Source organism: Verticillium alfalfae, genomic scaffold, assembly GCF_000150825.1.
Source record: "Verticillium alfalfae VaMs.102 supercont1.1 genomic scaffold, whole genome shotgun sequence".
NCBI classification, from domain to species: Eukaryota; Fungi; Ascomycota; class Sordariomycetes; order Glomerellales; family Plectosphaerellaceae; genus Verticillium; species Verticillium alfalfae.
The window spans coordinates 1,336,698-1,353,190 of NW_003315038.1; the positions used below are offsets into that span (position 1 = coordinate 1,336,698).

Below are 16,493 nucleotides of genomic sequence, written 5' to 3' on the forward strand. Positions count from 1 at the left end.
CTTGCTGCTCAACTGCATCGACCGCGACGGCACCAACTCGGGCTTTGAGCTTGAGCTCATTTGCCCAGGTCAAAGACGCGTGCGCATTTCCGTCATCGCTCGAACGGGGCCGGCCACCCCATGCACTTTGAAGAGGTCTTTGAGAAGACGCGCACCCGGCCCCCCGCTGGGCGCCGGCATCTTCCACCGCGAGGAGTACACGGTGAAGCAGGTCAAGGACTTCCTCGCCGACAAGGGGCTCAAGGTGCGCCAGTTTGAAGGCGATCTGTAGAGTGGGTGGGATGCGAGGCCCATCTCCCTGCGTGGGAAAAGGGGGGTTCATAAAATAGAGTTCAAGATCATGGCGGTATGGATTATGGATGGATAGTTTTTCTTTTCACTTTGATTTAGCCAGGAGTTATATGACATGGAGACGTGTCCCGTCGCGACAAGGACAGAACATGCATGACAAGAAACATTCTTTCGTGAAATTGATGGGGAAATAAACAAGGCAGTTCCCCACGTTCAGTGAGATCCTACTCCATTGCAGACTGTAACGCCGTTGAAAGAGAGGACAAAAGTCCGTATACGTAAACTGAGCACATCAACTCCTCAAACGATGAAAACGAAACGAGGTACCAGTGTGTGAAAACGCCTTCCGATCACAGCCGGGGAGAGCATACCCAAAGCAGTCAAGAACAATTCTGTTGTTGCGAACAAGTCTGCTGTGGATGATGGGCTCTTGCGAAACATCTGCGAGGCCTGAAGACGGGAGCTTTCGAAACTAAAATGATGAGAAAGGGGGATGGGGATGGGGAGAAGCAAGATGGGGGAGGAGGTGAAGAAGACGGGTCGAGGAGGAGGAGGTGAGGAGGAGGATAGAGGCCGTTCAAGACGTGGGACGTCAGGGGCAGAAACGCCCACATGGGAAGAGGGAGGAATGAAGAGTGAGAACTCTACAGCTCCATGGCCATGAAGAGCCATTCCTTGCTCGTGACGTCGAGGTCCTTGGCCCAGTTGTCGAGCGTTGTGAGCTCGAAGCCGACCCACTGGAGGCTCTTCATGAGACTCTTGGCATCGCGCTCTTCGATGCGGCGGTCGAGGCAGACCACCAGGTGCTGGCATTCGAGCGGCGTGTCGGCCAACTCGATGAGAGCCATGAGACTGGGAACAGGGTGTTAGCCATGCTTTCTGGATTGATGTCGGGGGAAATACGGTCCAAGGCGGATCGACCGCATGGCCTAGGAAACAAGGGGATGGGAAACGTACGCTTTCTTCAAGTCGACACCGACAACGTTGCCATCGAAGAAGACGAACAGGGGCCCTTTTCAAGGCCGGTCGTCTCCCCACAAAAGGCGCGGAAAGCTGGACGCCGCCCGGCAAAAGTCCCCAAGATCTTCGAGCCAGGCCGTGACGACCGTGCCGGGAACCGGCAAACGTCGTTCGTGGCGCTGGGACCCCCGGAGTGTGCTTTGGCGGCGGCGAAGGCGTCCCTGCCGCCAAAGTAGCTGGCGTCCGGGTTGTCGTTGGGCGGCGTCGGTAGCAGCGCGTGAACCCCCATCAGGCCCGAGGCTTTCGAATCCGGGTTCCGCTCACCCTGGAACACGGCCGACATGCGCTCGCAAAAGAATCTCTCACATTCTTCCCTGATTGAAAGTGCTGCCCCCCCTCGTCGGGACCTCTTGCTGCTGCTGCTGCTGCTGGCGCTGCCGCGCTTCCTGGTCTTGGGCAGCAGGGCCAGCTCGTTCGAGGCCGTGATGGCGGCGAGGGGGGGGCTTGAGGGCGGGGATGGTATTCCTGAGGAGGGGACCTCAGGAATACCACTCTGCCCCGGTAGCCCCGGTAGTGCAGTAGTGGAGGCCCTTGAGGAGGCCGGCGGTGTCGACAATGTAGCAGCTGGCAAGGACGTTGGCCTGACGGACAACGACCTCGCCATGATTACTACTGGATTGATTATTGTTGTTTTTCATGGGCGACATTTTGGCGGTGGGGTTTCCTGGGGGGTCAAGTTCTTAAAAATTGGTCTGGTGGGTTGGGTGTAGGCGAGAGGGTTCCCGAAGGACGGCGGAAAGAGCTGGCGAAGTGAGGTTTGGTGGTTGATTGCAATTGACTTGGGGGCAGTTGCGTCTGTTGATGAGATCAAACAGAGAGAGGGCGAGGAGCGTGTGGGCTGGCGGGCGGCGAAACGTTTAGAGTGTTGGCGGATCTGGACGAGGTGAGGAGACAGAGAGGTGGACGGGCGGGCGGACGGCGGAGAGGGGACACAAATAGAGGAAAAAGGTGTTCAGAAAGGGTGGACCGGCGGCGTTACACCATGGGACGGATCAGGTTAGGCTGCCAGAACCACGGTGCCAAGGTGCATGCAGCTGACCTGTCTCCACCCCGCTACGGCACTGCGGGGTTGCGGTCAGTGTCAGTGTCGGTGTCGGTGTGGCCACTGAAGGACCCCTGTGGTCAGGCCTGACGACTGTGCATAGCGTTCAATGTGCCACCTAGAGCCCCCCAACCTGCCTGACATGCTACCGAGCCGTGCCAAGCCAAGGCATTCAGGTATTCATCTGCCAACCGGGAAGCCTGGGACGGACAGTCGGACAGTCGGACTCCGGATCAGGGACAGACCACCTGAGCGTGAGGTAAGTAGGCTACCATGAATCCTCGGGTTTCGCTCCCTCTCTGCCGCCCTCTCGCAGGTTCTGGCTGTGGAGGAGGTGGCACAGAATCGGGTTGGCCCGAGTATGAACAAAGGCTGTCCGTCATCCTGACCTTGGGTGTCGTTACGTACCTAGTTACTTATTAAGTACGTATGTATGTAGGTAATTGTCACGGCTCAATGATTCAGAACACACCACTGTGACTGAAACGCAAGGCATCAAAATCTTGGCTCCTATTCTCCCATTCGCTGCCGCCTCCGAGCGCATTGTCATCCGTTGCCCATCCTTGCTCGTGGAGACGTCCCTGATCATTACCGTCTAGTATACCAGATTGTACAACGGCAACTTTTTCGTTTGCCTTGGTAGTCCCACCAATATGGGACTCTGCTCTCTCTCTCTCTCTCTCTATCTAATAATAAAATGAACAGCCAATGCTCCAAAGCCTCGTACACAACGCAGATGCCATGTCCCTCTGCAGAAACAGATCCGTACGTAGACATCTCATCAAGGCTTGCGGGCCTCGACGTTGAACAGCGGCGGCATGAAAGCCATGCCCTTGCCGCCGGCCCGCCTCGCGCGGACGTGCGCCCGCAGCATGTCGAGAATCTCGCTGCCCTTCCAGCGCGCCGGCACGGGGCGGTATGCGGGCTTGAAGGTGCCCACCGTCTGCGCCCACTCGCCTGTGCCCTGCTCGCGTACCTGGACGTCCTCGGCGGGCTTGGGCGTGTCGGCGTGGCCGTTGGTGCCGGCGTCGATGGTCTTGGCGGCACCCGGGTTGACGCCGCTGTAGGACTCGCTGCCGGCGACCGTGGCGCTGTCGAGGTCCTTCTCCTTGTTCGTGGACGTCGAAGGGCGCAGCTTTTGTGGGCGTCGTGTCGGGACCGGGCGACTCGTCCTGCGTGGCCCCAGTAGTAGATGTCCCAGTCGTTCTCGTCGAGGAAGAGGTCGTACTGCTGCATCTGGGCGTGGCTCATGGTCGGTAGATGCGTATCGGCAAAGGTCGAGAGGAGCAGGTCAGACTCGAGGGTTCCGCGCTTGCGGCACTGGTCTGGAAAGGGGGGTCGTCTCTGTAAGCATTTGCTGGTCTGTGAGAGGGAGAGGAAGAGAAAAGGCATTGAACGTACAGAGAAGCCGCGCTCGCATGGTGGTCGCATCCTCGCCCGTGCGGCGCAGAGGCTCAATCTTAAACTTGGCGCCCTGGAGCTCACCGACTTCAAGGTCGTGCTGGATCTGGGAGTCGATCTGGATGGGGTCGGGTTTGGAGGCAAAGGTGCGCAGGATGGCTGGAGCCATGGGCCGAAGGAGGCTCGGCCGACAGACGGGCCTGACTAGACTGCGCATGAGTGAGGCCATTGTGTGCTGTGTTCTTTCTCTGTCGTGTTTTCCTTTTCCAGGGATGGCGGTGGGCGTGGTGATGCGGGAGAGTTTCAATTCAAACGACGGGGTCCAGCTTCGCAGAAACCATCATGACGCCGTAATGCACCAGCAGGTGGCGCTTTCTCTTTTCGACCGAGGTCCTGAATGATATGTCATGCAGCATCTGATTGGACAATATGAGAAACCGACAGTATCGGAGGCTGTCATTGTATGTGCACCTGGCATCTGGCAGCTCACAGCTGGCAGACGCTTTCTTGATCTCCAATTGCTCACTACCTACCCATCCATGCTCTACATCTTTTTCGGTCAACTCGGCGTCACGTCTAGTGGGTACAAGTAAGTACCCGGCCGGCAGATTGATAGGCGTCTACTGTTTGTCGTTGGACCAACCCTTCACGTCCTGCAGTAATTGGGCAGCCATACTGTCACGTTGAGCTTCACCGAATGCACGATAGCGGCAGCACGGAAGCCGAGTGGCGAGGTGCAGCTGCGTCCCCTCCCCTCCAGGACCCATGAATCATGCGTCGCAGAGCCAGATGCAGATGGGCCATGACCTTCCTTGGTTTGACGTTATCAGCCATTGATAAGGCGTTTTCGACTTGGCGTCTGTTCAGCATGGGATTGTACTCACTGACTCTGGACATGTGCCCGGACTCGACCCCTCATCACCTCATGCCTGTGCATGTCACTGTAGGTAACGCCCGTATCATTTTATCCAACACATGAAAACAATGCACTTTGATGCAGTCAGTCTGACGACAAGTCACCAATAGTAACAGCCAAGAGCCCTGGCAGGCATGACAAGGCAGCGGTGAGACCAGAGGCTTTCACCGAACCATCAAGACCACGGCGCGCTCGAGCACCGAGCGGCATGCGGCGGATGCGGGGTGACTACTGTAAAGACAACCCCAACCTGATGGCTGTCGATCAGGCGCTGACACACTGCCCCATGTCTCTCCCTCCCGCCTGTCGCCAGTCGCCCGGCCCTGTTTCGCTCGGTCTTGGACGGTACTTCAAACCGTACCACGTCAGATGCGTCCTCACTACCGGCGGCCGGCTTATGCCACCCTCCAAACAACCAACCATCGTTTAACATCCCTCTAGCCTTGCCAACAAGTGTGACCACCCCCGTGACTGGTGACCGACAGGTTGTAGTGGCATGGCGGTCTCTCCTCCTTCACACCCCATGCTCACCGCCGCCGCACCGCATTCGATACCCTTGCTATGTGACGCCTAGCAGCTGTGGGCCACCAGCACAGAGCGAAGCAAAGAAAGAAAGAAGGAAAGAAAGAAAGACTCCAAAAACCTCCGTAGTAAAAAGTAATTCATTCATCCCCATCCCTTCTTCTCGTCGTTGCTAGAACATGGCCCCCTCCTCCTCCAAATCGCCCGACCTCAAACCTCTGTTCCCCTCCTATCTCCTTCCCGCGTTCAAGCTGCCCTTTATCCGCCGTCCTCGCCAGCCGAGCACATCCAACACCTCCGACATCCCCTCGCTCAGCAGCTCGCCAACGTCCTCCGCCCCAAGCTCAGCAGCCGGCTCGCCGCCATCCTCGCTGCCCGAGCGCTTCGGCCCCAGCAACCCCATCATCGGCAGCACCGCCGCCAGCAGCACAGCGAGGCGCCTCTCCCGCACAAACCCCGACACCCTCCGCTGCTCCACCTGCGCCTCCGACATTGCCTTTGCCGCCCAGATCGTCAGCAAGGGCTTCACGGGCCGCTACGGCCGCGCCTACCTCGTCGCGCCCCTGAGCCCCACGGCCCCGTCCCCGTCCTGCTCCGCCCCGCCGGCTGCGACCCCTGTCCGCGACCTCCTCAACGTCCGTGTCGGCCGCTCGGAGAACCGCCAGCTCGTCACGGGCTGGCACGTCGTCGCCGACATCACCTGCGCCGTGTGCCACGCCAAGCTCGGCTGGAAATACGTCGACGCCCGCGAGGAGGCGCAGAAGTACAAGGTCGGCAAGTTCATCCTCGAGACGGAGCGCGTCGTCGGCTTCAAGCGCTGGGAGGACGTGCATGACGACGCCGACGCTGTCGTCGGGGGCGGGGTGCTTGAGGGGCCTGCGTCCCGGCCTCGGTCCACGCGTGCTGATGACGACAATGACGACGACGACGAGCAGAAGAAGGGCGTGACACCGGATGACGTTGTTTTCGACTCGGATGATGAGGACGAGTGCGAGGATATCTTTGCCGGCACGTGGGATCCTGTTGTTGTGGCTAAGAGGAGGGGCCGCAAGGCATCCGCTGGCAAGTGAGCCTGTCACCTTGAGTTTCCGTGACGGATAATGACGACGGAGGCACGAGATGGGCGTGATAAGCTGCTCTTTTTTTTTCTCGGGGATTTTCTTTTCCACACATGGCGTTGGGGGTTACGAATCGGGCACTAGGGGATATAACATGACGGAATACCACAAGGTGACGACCCCAGGAACGGCCCAGACGTCCTTTGATACCCCTCTAGGATAGCTTTAGGGATGGCACGACGCCAGCCTGGCGCGTGCCAGTTTACGATAATAATTGAATCATCTCATGCATCCGGGTTCGTACTGTCGGGGGATTCGCATCAAGAGAGCACGACATGTCATCGTCGGCCCTGGTCGTCATCATGTAACGCGGCAGAAAAACCATCAACTTCACCACCCGACAGAAAAAGAGCAGTTCAACCAATGTTCTATTGTGGCTGAATGTAATGTACAGTTGCTGTCCGTTATTTGGTATCATCAGTGAACAGCATCACGTCACATCAACCTCCTACTGCTGGGGCTCCTCGGCAACGTAGTGCAGGTAGGCACCCAGTAGCTTGATGCCCTCAATGTAGTTGCGCTTGTCCAGCTTCTCGTTGATCGAGTGCGCGCCGTCCGTCGAGCTGCCCATGGGGAGCAGCAGGACGTTCTTGCCGGTGGCCTGCTCAAAGGTGAGCGTGACGGGGATGCTGTCACAACATGTTAGTCTCTGAAACAGAAGATCACGGGAGGCATCGACATACCTGCCACCCTCGCGAGTGAAGTCGGGCTCGACGCCCCACACGCGCTCAACGGCCTTCGAAGCAGCGGAGAAGTTCCAGTGCTTGGGCGACGCGACCCACCACTTTCCTGAGTGCTGCTCATACACCTTCATGGTGTTCTTGCTCTTGAGCTTGGCAAACTGGTCGTTCACATACTTGTACACGGCCTCGTTGGTCTTCTCAATCTCCATGTTGGGCACGGTGCGGATCGAGAACTTGCCAATGACCTTGGCGGGGATGACCGTCTTGGCACCAGGCGCGGAGAACGCACCCTCAATGCCGTGGATGGAGAGAGAAGGGTAGCGCCAGCGGCCCATCAGAGTAGACTTCTTGTCCTCGAAAATGGTCGTCTTGCTGCCGAGGGACTCGTGGATGTTGTCCATCGTGAACGAGATGTTGTCGTAGAGAGACTCCTCCTCCTTGGTGACGGGCGCAACCTGCTCCGCAATGCCGGGGATCTGGATCTTGCCGTCCGTGTCGACGAGAGAGCCGAGGAGACGGGTCAAGTCCGTCATGGGCTCCTGAGCAGTGCCGCCAAAGACACCGCTGTGAAGGTCCGCACCGGGACCGGACACCTCGATGGAGTAGTAGTTGCAGCCGCGGAGACCGTACGTCAGGCAGGGCTTCTCCGTGCCCAGCCAGTAGTTGTCCGAGATGCAGACAGCGTCAGCATCGGCAAAGTACTTCTTGGCCTCGGCCACGATGAGGTCATCTAGACCCTCAGAACCGTACTCCTCCATGCCCTCGAAGCACATGAGCAGGTTGACGGGGAAGTCAATGCCGGCCTTCTGGTGTGCCTCGATGGCGTTGAGCCAGCCGAGGATCGGGCCCTTGTCGTCGGTCGAGCCACGGCCAAACATCCTGCCCTTATCGTCCACGGTAAGGTCAAAGGGCTCGGTCGCCCAGCCGTCGCTCTTGTCGGCAGGCTGGACGTCATAGTGTCCGTAGACGAGGATGGTCCGCTTGTTCTTGTCGTTTCCGTAGCGGGCCAGGACGCAGGGAGGGAGGTGCAGACCGGGCTTGCCTGGCTGCTCGCCAAGATCGCGGAGCTCGACAGAAGCACCAAGAGACTTCAGCTCGTTGGCCATCCACTCACCCATCTTGACGACATCAGGACGGCGCTCAGGCTCCGCCGAGATGGAGGGGATGGCAACGGCCTTGCGGAGACGTTCGATGAAGTGGTCAGCATCGGTGTCGACCTGCTTGAAGAAGCCGTCGAGTTGAGGAGCCATCTTGCGAGCCTGGTGTGTTTTTATGGAGGATGTCAGGTAGGAACGAGCTGCGGCGAAAGGTTGTTGGTGCTGTCTAGTTGGCGAGGAGAAGGGAATCGAGCTCGTAAATATTGTTCGAGGTCGATAGAGAGGACGAGCATGAAGGAGGGGGACGTGGATGCGGGGCATTACGCCGTTTCTTGAAAGCTACCTGCTCATTGGGCAGGCGCAGTAGCTGTGAGATACGTAAGGAGCACCTTCCTCAGCACACAGTCGCGGTTCTTGCAGGAAAGGGCAAGCAAGAGATGGTAGTTGGCGGGGTCATCGGGCGGCAACCAGCGGCACACCAACCCTGCTGGGCAAATGTGCAGCTTCTGCTCTGCCGTTTCTGCCGGCGAGCATCCGTATTAGTCATGAGACCAGAGCTCGGCCAGAACTCTGCAGACGCCGCCGCCACGTGACTCAGAGGGAGAGGAGAGGCCAGACCAGAGGCGGCCTGTGTGTGCTGGGTACCTGGTAGATAGATACGCTGGCTGGAACATGCCCCCACCCGAGGTCCCCTTCCGGCCAACTGTCAGAAGGCAAAGGGTCAGGCCCGCCAGGTTCCTTCCCCTTCTCTCCTCATTTGCCATATCTCTGCCTGCGCAAGCCCGTTTCTCCTCTCTTGCTCTTTCCATCTTCATCTCCCACCGACAACCACGACACCTACTTATCGCCGAATTCGACGAGCTTCGTCTGGCCACCTTTGTCACGACCGTATTTGTCTTGAGCAGATTTGCTCGATCTCACTACGGCACGACATTCCCAGAGACAGCACCTCCGCACGACGACTGATCGATTGCGCTGTTGCTCTCTTCCGACAAGCTGACAGCATCCCACGCAGGCGCAAAGGTTGTGGTTCGCGACGATTATACTAACGAGAGGATTGCCGGGCGTACACAGGCTGTTCAGCTGATGGTTCTCGAGGAATAGTAGTGACTGGGAATGCGAGGAGGATCTCAAAGGGCTACCTTCTGCCAACCTTAGTGTCAGCCAGCCTCTCGGGCATTGTACTCTTTTTCTCTTCTTCGTACAGCACCTGACCCTATCTTGCTCGTTCCTTTTTTTTCAAGACAATCAGAATTGATTCTCCCTCCTTTGAAAGGTGCAGCGCGAGAGATCAAAGCAAAGAACAAAAACAATAACTGGAGTCGCGTGCGATCGTCGAGCTCTACAGGACAATCAAAGCAGTCAACCTAGCTTCTGGACAGACAGTAGTCGCAAGACACGCTTTTCTCAGCATAGTCTTTTCCTGGCCCGAAGACCTCCCCCTTCGACTGCAGTGCGAACACACGTACCCCTTCTCCGACTATCGATATGGCTTCCTCCGTTTTTTTCAAGTTCAAGTCGCAGAAAGAGCCGACTCGTGTCGAGTTTGATGGCACTGGTATCTCTGTGTTTGAGTTGAAGCGCGACATCATTCTCAAGAGCGGCCTCGGTGATGGTACCGATTTTGATCTTGCTATATATACAGAGGACAACAGTGAAGGTAAGATCTTGTCTCTCGAACTTGCGACTTTGATGTGGTACTAACCTGCTGCCGAAGAATACGACGATGATACGACCATCATCCCGCGATCGACCACCGTCGTTGCTCGCAGACTCCCAGCTACCAAGCCTGGCGCAGGCCGCGGCGCTCGTTACGTCTCCGGCAAGATGCCTGCGTCGGCCAAGAACTCTGCCCGCAAAGAGCAAGTAGTCAAATCAGCGACAGCCAAGGTGGCTTCCAATGCCTTCAGCCAGATGAACAGCGCCATGACGGAGGAGGAGAAGATGGCAGCCATGTTCGCCGCACAAAGCGAGCAGTGGTCGGCCCAACAAGAAGAGATGTCACAGTATGTTCATCATTCTGCAGCCCATAGTCTATCCCGATCTAACCAACGGTGTAGCCAGACCCCTGTCTTTGTCAAAGGCGGAGCAAAGCGCCCTGCGAATGTGCCTGACCACGACCCCCCCAACGGGTACATTTGCTACCGGTGTGGAGAGAAAGGTCACTGGATCCAACTTTGCCCTACCAATGATGATCCTGAATTTGACAACCGTCCCCGTGTCAAGCGTACTACTGGCATCCCGCGATCGTTTCTGCGTACCGTCGACAAGTCGGTTGCCCTGGCGCAGAATGGTGATGATGACGCGAAGAGACCCTCGGGAATCATGGTCAACGCTGATGGAGACTTTGTCGTGGCTGAGCCCGACAAGGCCGGCTGGGAGCAGTTCCAGGCCAAGGCCAAGTCGTCGGCATCAGCCGCCAAGGCTATCGCCCTGGGTGACAAGGAGTTGCAGGAGAAGGGGTTGGCATGCTCGATCGACAACAAGATGTTTGTAGAGCCAATGAAGACGCCGTGCTGCCAGAAGACATATTGCAATGATTGCATTACCAATGCTCTCATCGAGTCGGACTTTGTCTGTCCGAATTGCAACACGGACAGTGTCCTGATTGACGATCTCAAGCCTGACGACGAAGCCGTTAAGAAGATTGACGAATACATGCAAGAGAAGGCTGCACCCAAAAGCCCCGTTGTCGAGGCTGCACCCGTCGCTACAGCGTCGCCTAAGCAGTCAACTGAGGAGGAGACAAAGAAGGCGGAAGAAGCGAAACCAGACGAAGTCGGTGGTGAGTCCAGGAAGGAGCCGGCACAGTCTCCCAAAGCCCCTGATTCGCCTGCCAAAGCCACTCCCGCAGCCGATACACCCAAATCATCAACAGCAACTCCAGTCGTGGCCGGTGCTGAGAGTGGGCCGGCCACGGACACGAACTCCAAGAAACGGCCTGCCGATGACCTCTTGGAGAACCCCAAGATTCCCAAGGGCCCCAAGGCCATGCAGAGACAACAAGAGCAGCAGCAGCAGCAGCAGCAGCAGCAGCAAGCCATGAACAACATGTATGGCATGCCCATGAACCCAATGATGGGCTTTGGTGGAATGAACATGGGTGGTTTCAATCCCATGGGAATGCCCAATATGAACATGGGCAACATGAACATGGGAATGCCTATGATGAACGGCATGAACCCCATGATGAACATGCCTGGATTCAACGGCATGAACGGTGGCTTTGACATGGGCGGCATGTTCAATGGCAACTTCAACATGGGTGCGGGCATGAACGGTATGAACGGCATGGGAATGAATGGCATGAACGGCATGGGGATGAGTGGCATGAACGGCATGGGGATGAATGGAATGAACGGCGTGCCGACTGGTGCAATGAACAACTTCAACAATCAACAGAGGCACAACTTCACTCAGCCCAGCAACGACGAGGAGGCGTACTTCCGTCGACCTGTCAACCCCCACCGTCACCAGAACCGTCAGAAGCGCGTTCGTCCCAGCGACTACCGGGAGCTATAATCAACCTGCCTGTGTGTCTGGCGGCGCTTGATGGGCCATTCGGCAAGGCCATTCGACTTGTAACATTATTTCCCACGCACCCACGTTGCATGGGAGGGTCTCCCAGCAGTCTCACGAAGGGCACAGTCTTGCCCTCGTATCTCGTTTTGGACATAGTCTGTGTATTCTGGCGTTTAGGGAGGGGCAAGGAACTGGCATGTAGGCCATGGGTTTGCATTGGTTTGGGAGGTTATACTCAATGACTGTGGCAGATATTTGCCATTAGCTGTCAAGGCACGATGGGAGATAAAGAGATCCGCCTTTTCGTGTCGAGGGCAGGTATCCTCGTCAAGAGATGCAGCGAAGGATTCTAGCTTTCCACATGATAGGCAGAACTCCGTTGAATAAGAATTTCTTCAAAAACAAACTTTCTTTTCCTCTACTGGGTATCGTAGATTCGTGACTGTATTGTATGCGCTGCTACGTGCCTCATGTCCCGTCCACCATGCTACCAGACTCCTGTTGCCACGAATGTATCATACCGAGATTCACTGCTGCCTTAATCCATCTCAGGCGGCTGGTACGGCGTGACCAGCATCTGGCTAAACTTCTCCAGCTTCTCCTTGCCGCGCACCTCCTCGACGAGCAGGGGAACACGGACGACGTTGAACTCGTCGTACAGCTCCTCAATCTGCTCGAGGTACTTCTTCTGCATCTTGCGCCGCGCGTTGCACTGGTCGCAGTCGGAGCCCTTCTTGGGGAACAGCAGCTGGTTGACGACGATGCAGTGGGTGTCGATCCCGTAGCTGGAAAGCTCCTGAATCATGCGCTCCGTCTCGTAGAGCGAGAGGAACTCGGCGATGCAGACGCAGACAAAGGTAGTGAGGTTCTCGTCCTTGAACTGGGCATTGACCTCGGAGATGGTCTCGCGCAGCGTCTCGAGCTTGGCCATCATGTCGTTGAGGTTCTGGCCGTTGGGCAGCTGACCGCCTTGGCCGAGGAAGCCGTTGAGAAGGGGCCCATACTGGGTCGAGAGCTGGGAGACCTTGGCGAGGGCCTTCTCGAGGACGGAGGGGAACTGCAGGAAGCGGAGGGTGTGGCCCGTCGGCGCCGTGTCGAAGATGATGGTTTCGTAGGACATGGACTTGACCTGTTTCAGAATTTCGGCGAAGGACATGGCTTCATCGATACCGGGGATCTGCGGAGAGCTCTCGTGTCAGTGGATTTTGTCCTGCCTCGAAGCGTCCTGCATAGAGAGAAGGAGGGGGGAGGGGGGAGGCGAGGTCACTCACGGCGAATGCGAGGTCCTGCATCATGCTGCCGATTCCACCGCCCATAGCGTCCATTTCCTGGGCATCTTGCCCGGCGAGAAGATCCTGCATGCTGCCGTTGGGGTCGATCTCCATGGCGGAGAGGTTGTCGAAGCCCTCGATGAGGCGCGCCTCCTTGCCGAACTTCTGGTTGAAGGCGTCGGACAAGTTGTGCGCGGGATCGGTAGAGATGAGGAGGACGGACTTGCGGGCTTTGGCGAGCTGAATAGCGAGGGAGCACGACGTGGTCGTTTTGCCGACACCGCCCTTGCCTCCGACAAAGACCCAACGCAGCGAGCGCTGGTCGAGAAGCGACTGGAGGCTGGGCTCCATGGCGTCGGCGTCGAGAATGGCGGCCATTTTGAGGTGGGTAGTGCGTTATGCAGAGGTTCTCGGAGGGCGTTTCGATGGTTGCGGTGGTCTACTTGCAGAACAACGCCGTTTTTTGAGGCTCTGAAGAGAAGTGCTGGATCCGAGAGAAGAAGGTATGTTCTAGAAGCAGGATCCGGCTTGCATCGCGATCATCGTCGAGGGGCCCTGGAAATGGCGGGGCATCAGAACGCCGTCATCCACACCGTGTCGCGTGTGTCTAAGCGAGTATTCGGCACAGTCCATCTGGGCTCTAACGAAAGGAGAAGAAAGAAGCTCGCTCGACCTCTTGACAGCAAGAACGCTTAAGGCCGGGTAAGCTTATCTGAATTCGCAGCGCTCTTCGCCAATCCCGCAATGTCGCGAGGTGCCAATGTCATTCGAGACTTGTCCAAGAAGTTAGCGTCCCGGACCATCCAGGTCACGGTGGTGCCAGCGCCTGTCAAGTTTCCCGAGCGACGCGCTGTGCTGCACGCGCTGCAAAAGTTCGCCAAGATCGAGGTCTTTCGAAAACTCGATGTACGTCCATCAACCATATCGCTCTCAGCTTTGCATTTGCTGGTGCTAACACACATGCCTGCAGGACCATGATGCCTCTTTCATTTCCGTCGCCAGCGACAACGAGTCGGCCAGCGAACTCATCCGCCGTAGCCCCTTGGAGTACCAGCTCGCGACAGGCGACTCCAAAGGCTCGATCCGCACTTTCCTGACGACGAACCCATCAACCGAACCGATCCTCAACAGCGCCGCCGACAGTCAACTAGATACGGCATCGAACATTCGCGTCGAAGGCCAGGATATACAGAAGGACTTTAAGCTCCACATCTTCCCGGCACCAGACTATATTCACTCGGCAGCCGTCCGCGCCTCACCTCTGCACGGCCCCTGGGCTGACGGGCGACGAGAGACCATCATGTCGTCGCTGCTCAAACGGTCGCTTCCTGCCGACGTGTCTGCGGACGGCCTGTCGGACTGGGAATCGGGTGGGCAGGACCCTGATCTGGACAAAAGCCGCCTCGTTGAGGATCTGCTGTTCGGCGGCAAGTCTGTCGATCCGCACAAGCGCGCGAGGGCCGAAAGATTGTTCCGTCAGAAACAGAAGCGCGACATGCCAGCCGTCACGGAGGGACTGTTGCATCTGGTTGAGCAGCAAGGTCAGGAGACTGGAGACGTCACCGGTGGGCAGAAGAGCACAACGACGCCGGCAACGACCTGAGACGGCAGCGAGCAGAGATTCCCTAGTATCGGCCCGGGGGCGGCTGATCGGCCAGCATCAGAACGGCCGGTACCGCTGTTGTGAAATTACCCAAAACAAGGTTGGAATGCCTTCAACGTGCGCCGTGAGCCACAACGTTGGGCCCCTTTGACTTGTCTCGAACAACCATTTTGCCGTAGCGCTCGGCACGCCCCGGCAAATGTTGGTCACTAGCATCGATGCCCCCGATGCTTCTGTAGGACGGCCGAGACGAGATCGAACCTGTGAAGCCTGGACGATGCACCGAGCCACACGGCACACGTTTAATGGTCGGGTGGAACATGCAAACTTTCCATCGCGTGGTCCAGAACCAAGGCAGAACACCCCTAGAGACGCGCAATGAGGCGCCGCGACGTCGGTAAATTGCGCCTCACCCGAATGAGTCAGGCTCAGGGCTCAGCGTAAAGTTTCGCTAGGCTGTTGGTGTACCAGAGGTCTGGGGCCCCTTGGAGCTACGGCTGCGCTGTGCAGCGCTGGGGCTTGTGCTGGAGACTATTCTATATTGCTGCTTTCATGGCAAGAGGCAGCCCATTCGACCATACGAGAAAGCTTAAGGATTTACAGTGGAAAATGCAGAACAGAAACCAGGTGTGATCATCACATGGTGGGCGAAGACAGGATCGTCGCGCAATGGAATTCACCGCTCTCCCTGCTCTCACGCTCGTTCTCATTGGTGCAGCATGGGGGGTTTTCCTTTCGGTTTTTTTTGGGCGTAGAGAAGCAGGCCAGGTGGTGCTAGCTTGCCATTTGAACCGGATTGATTGCTGTGAAGGAAAACACAAGCTTATTGTCAGGAAACCGGGCTACCTCATCCCCAAGGAGGCAAGCCAATGAATATCGGGAGCTACCTTGGCGCTATTCCAGGGTCCAGCCTAAACGGGTATCTCGACGTCATCAGGCGGCCCACCCCCCCTGTTCCTCCTCAACGCCAAAGCCTAACCAACGGACGAACGAACAAACGAGGAACGGTCAGCTCCCCAAACAAATCCAGATCGAACCCACCTTCCAGGGTTCTGAGGGTCTCTGTGTCCGGGGTGAAGGGCGGCGCATCGTCAGAGTTGTGGCTTGCCCACTGGCGGTCGACACCACCTTGTGACGTACACGCGGAATTGATAGCCGTGCCACATTGGTTCCTTCGACCCTCCTGTGAGTGCCGATCACCAGGCTCAGCATGTTCCTTGTTTGTTCCCCCGGTCAACCCTCATCATGTTGGCTGCGTCTGACGACCCTGACGTGATGAACCCTGGATGCGACGGCAGCATGCACGACCCTGATACGCGTTCCTGGATCAAGAGGCTTGACTCTCGTGAGTCTTTATATGACTGTGCCTCGCTCCGTTCGGACAGCTTTGAGATCTTGCCGATACACAACTTCAACCAGGTTACCGGTGACGAGTGGTCTCAACTATCCTTGACACCCTCTATACACGTCAACTCCATCCAGACAACTTTCCTCACTTCCTATCTCTATCCAACCTTGACACTTTGGTACCTCGGTCAAAATGGGTGTCCTCGCGCTGGTGAACCACTTCGGCACCTTTTTGCTGTTTTTGGCAATGGTGCTCCTCATCGTGTCGTCCATCACGGCACCCACCGTCAACTCCCTCTCACTCTTCTCAGTCAACCTGGGCAGTGACTCGGGTGACATATCGTTCGGCACATTTGGATACTGCGTCCATGACGTTCGCGGCCGGTAAGTCTTGTAACCTCTGCGCACGGCAGAGTGGACATCAACTGACGAGTTTCATCAGCGGCTGCTCCCGCACCAGCATCGGCTACTCGCCGACCTCGATCCTGAGGGAGGTCGACGGCACCGACTTTTCTGACTGGACCGAGAGCACCTCGAAGGCGCTGACCAACGTCATGATCCTGCACCCCATCGGCGCGGGCATCGCCTTTGTCGGCTTCGCCCTGTCCCTGGGCTCGAGCTTCTTCGGCTCCTTCCTGTCGTCTCTCGTGCCGGCATCAC

At 57.3% G+C, this 16,493-nt stretch overlaps 9 protein-coding genes across 9 annotated transcripts in view; 5 read left to right on the plus strand and 4 right to left on the minus strand.

Moving 5' to 3' along the window:
* VDBG_00410 (imidazole glycerol phosphate synthase hisHF) overlaps positions 1–271 on the plus strand; it is a gene marked incomplete at both ends in the record, with an annotated part of 1,917 nt that extends 1,646 nt beyond the window's left edge. The window contains one exon of the mRNA XM_003008683.1: positions 69–271. Within this exon, the coding sequence (XP_003008729.1) occupies positions 69–271 (203 nt within the window). The remainder of the gene's footprint in view (positions 1–68) is intronic.
* Positions 272–935: 664 nt separating this feature from the next.
* VDBG_00411 (conserved hypothetical protein) lies at positions 936–1,915 on the minus strand (the record flags this gene model as incomplete). The annotated part of the gene is made up of 2 exons (XM_003008684.1): positions 936–1,143; positions 1,275–1,915. The coding sequence occupies 2 exons, from the start codon at positions 1,913–1,915 to the stop codon at positions 936–938; spliced, it is 849 nt and encodes a 282-aa protein (XP_003008730.1).
* A 1,219-nt stretch (positions 1,916–3,134) lies between these two features.
* On the minus strand, positions 3,135–3,983 carry VDBG_00412 (DUF339 domain-containing protein; the record flags this gene model as incomplete). The annotated part of the gene is made up of 3 exons (XM_003008685.1): positions 3,135–3,525; positions 3,582–3,678; positions 3,755–3,983. The coding sequence occupies 3 exons, from the start codon at positions 3,981–3,983 to the stop codon at positions 3,135–3,137; spliced, it is 717 nt and encodes a 238-aa protein (XP_003008731.1).
* Positions 3,984–5,371: 1,388 nt separating this feature from the next.
* Positions 5,372–6,262, plus strand: VDBG_00413 (yippee family protein; the record flags this gene model as incomplete). The annotated part of the gene is made up of 1 exon (XM_003008686.1): positions 5,372–6,262. The coding sequence occupies one exon, from the start codon at positions 5,372–5,374 to the stop codon at positions 6,260–6,262; it is 891 nt and encodes a 296-aa protein (XP_003008732.1).
* A 397-nt stretch (positions 6,263–6,659) lies between these two features.
* VDBG_00414 (cytosolic non-specific dipeptidase) lies at positions 6,660–8,278 on the minus strand (the record flags this gene model as incomplete). The annotated part of the gene is made up of 2 exons (XM_003008687.1): positions 6,660–6,939; positions 6,994–8,278. 2 exons carry the CDS (start codon positions 8,241–8,243, stop codon positions 6,759–6,761), a joined length of 1,431 nt encoding a protein of 476 aa, XP_003008733.1.
* A 1,300-nt stretch (positions 8,279–9,578) lies between these two features.
* On the plus strand, positions 9,579–11,877 carry VDBG_00415 (MPE1; the record flags this gene model as incomplete). The annotated part of the gene is made up of 3 exons (XM_003008688.1): positions 9,579–9,750; positions 9,808–10,096; positions 10,151–11,877. 3 exons carry the CDS (start codon positions 9,579–9,581, stop codon positions 11,610–11,612), a joined length of 1,923 nt encoding a protein of 640 aa, XP_003008734.1.
* Positions 11,878–12,150: 273 nt separating this feature from the next.
* Positions 12,151–13,261, minus strand: VDBG_00416 (arsenical pump-driving ATPase; the record flags this gene model as incomplete). The annotated part of the gene is made up of 2 exons (XM_003008689.1): positions 12,151–12,789; positions 12,884–13,261. The coding sequence occupies 2 exons, from the start codon at positions 13,259–13,261 to the stop codon at positions 12,151–12,153; spliced, it is 1,017 nt and encodes a 338-aa protein (XP_003008735.1).
* Positions 13,262–13,627: 366 nt separating this feature from the next.
* VDBG_00417 (conserved hypothetical protein) lies at positions 13,628–14,486 on the plus strand (the record flags this gene model as incomplete). Its single annotated transcript, XM_003008690.1, has 2 exons — positions 13,628–13,789; positions 13,854–14,486. 2 exons carry the CDS (start codon positions 13,628–13,630, stop codon positions 14,484–14,486), a joined length of 795 nt encoding a protein of 264 aa, XP_003008736.1.
* A 1,540-nt stretch (positions 14,487–16,026) lies between these two features.
* The window catches only part of VDBG_00418 (conserved hypothetical protein), a gene marked incomplete at both ends in the record, with an annotated part of 1,018 nt that continues 551 nt past the window's right edge, over positions 16,027–16,493 (plus strand). The window contains 2 exons of the mRNA XM_003008691.1: positions 16,027–16,217; positions 16,276–16,480. Of these exons, the coding sequence (XP_003008737.1) occupies positions 16,027–16,217; positions 16,276–16,480 (396 nt within the window). The remainder of the gene's footprint in view (positions 16,218–16,275; positions 16,481–16,493) is intronic.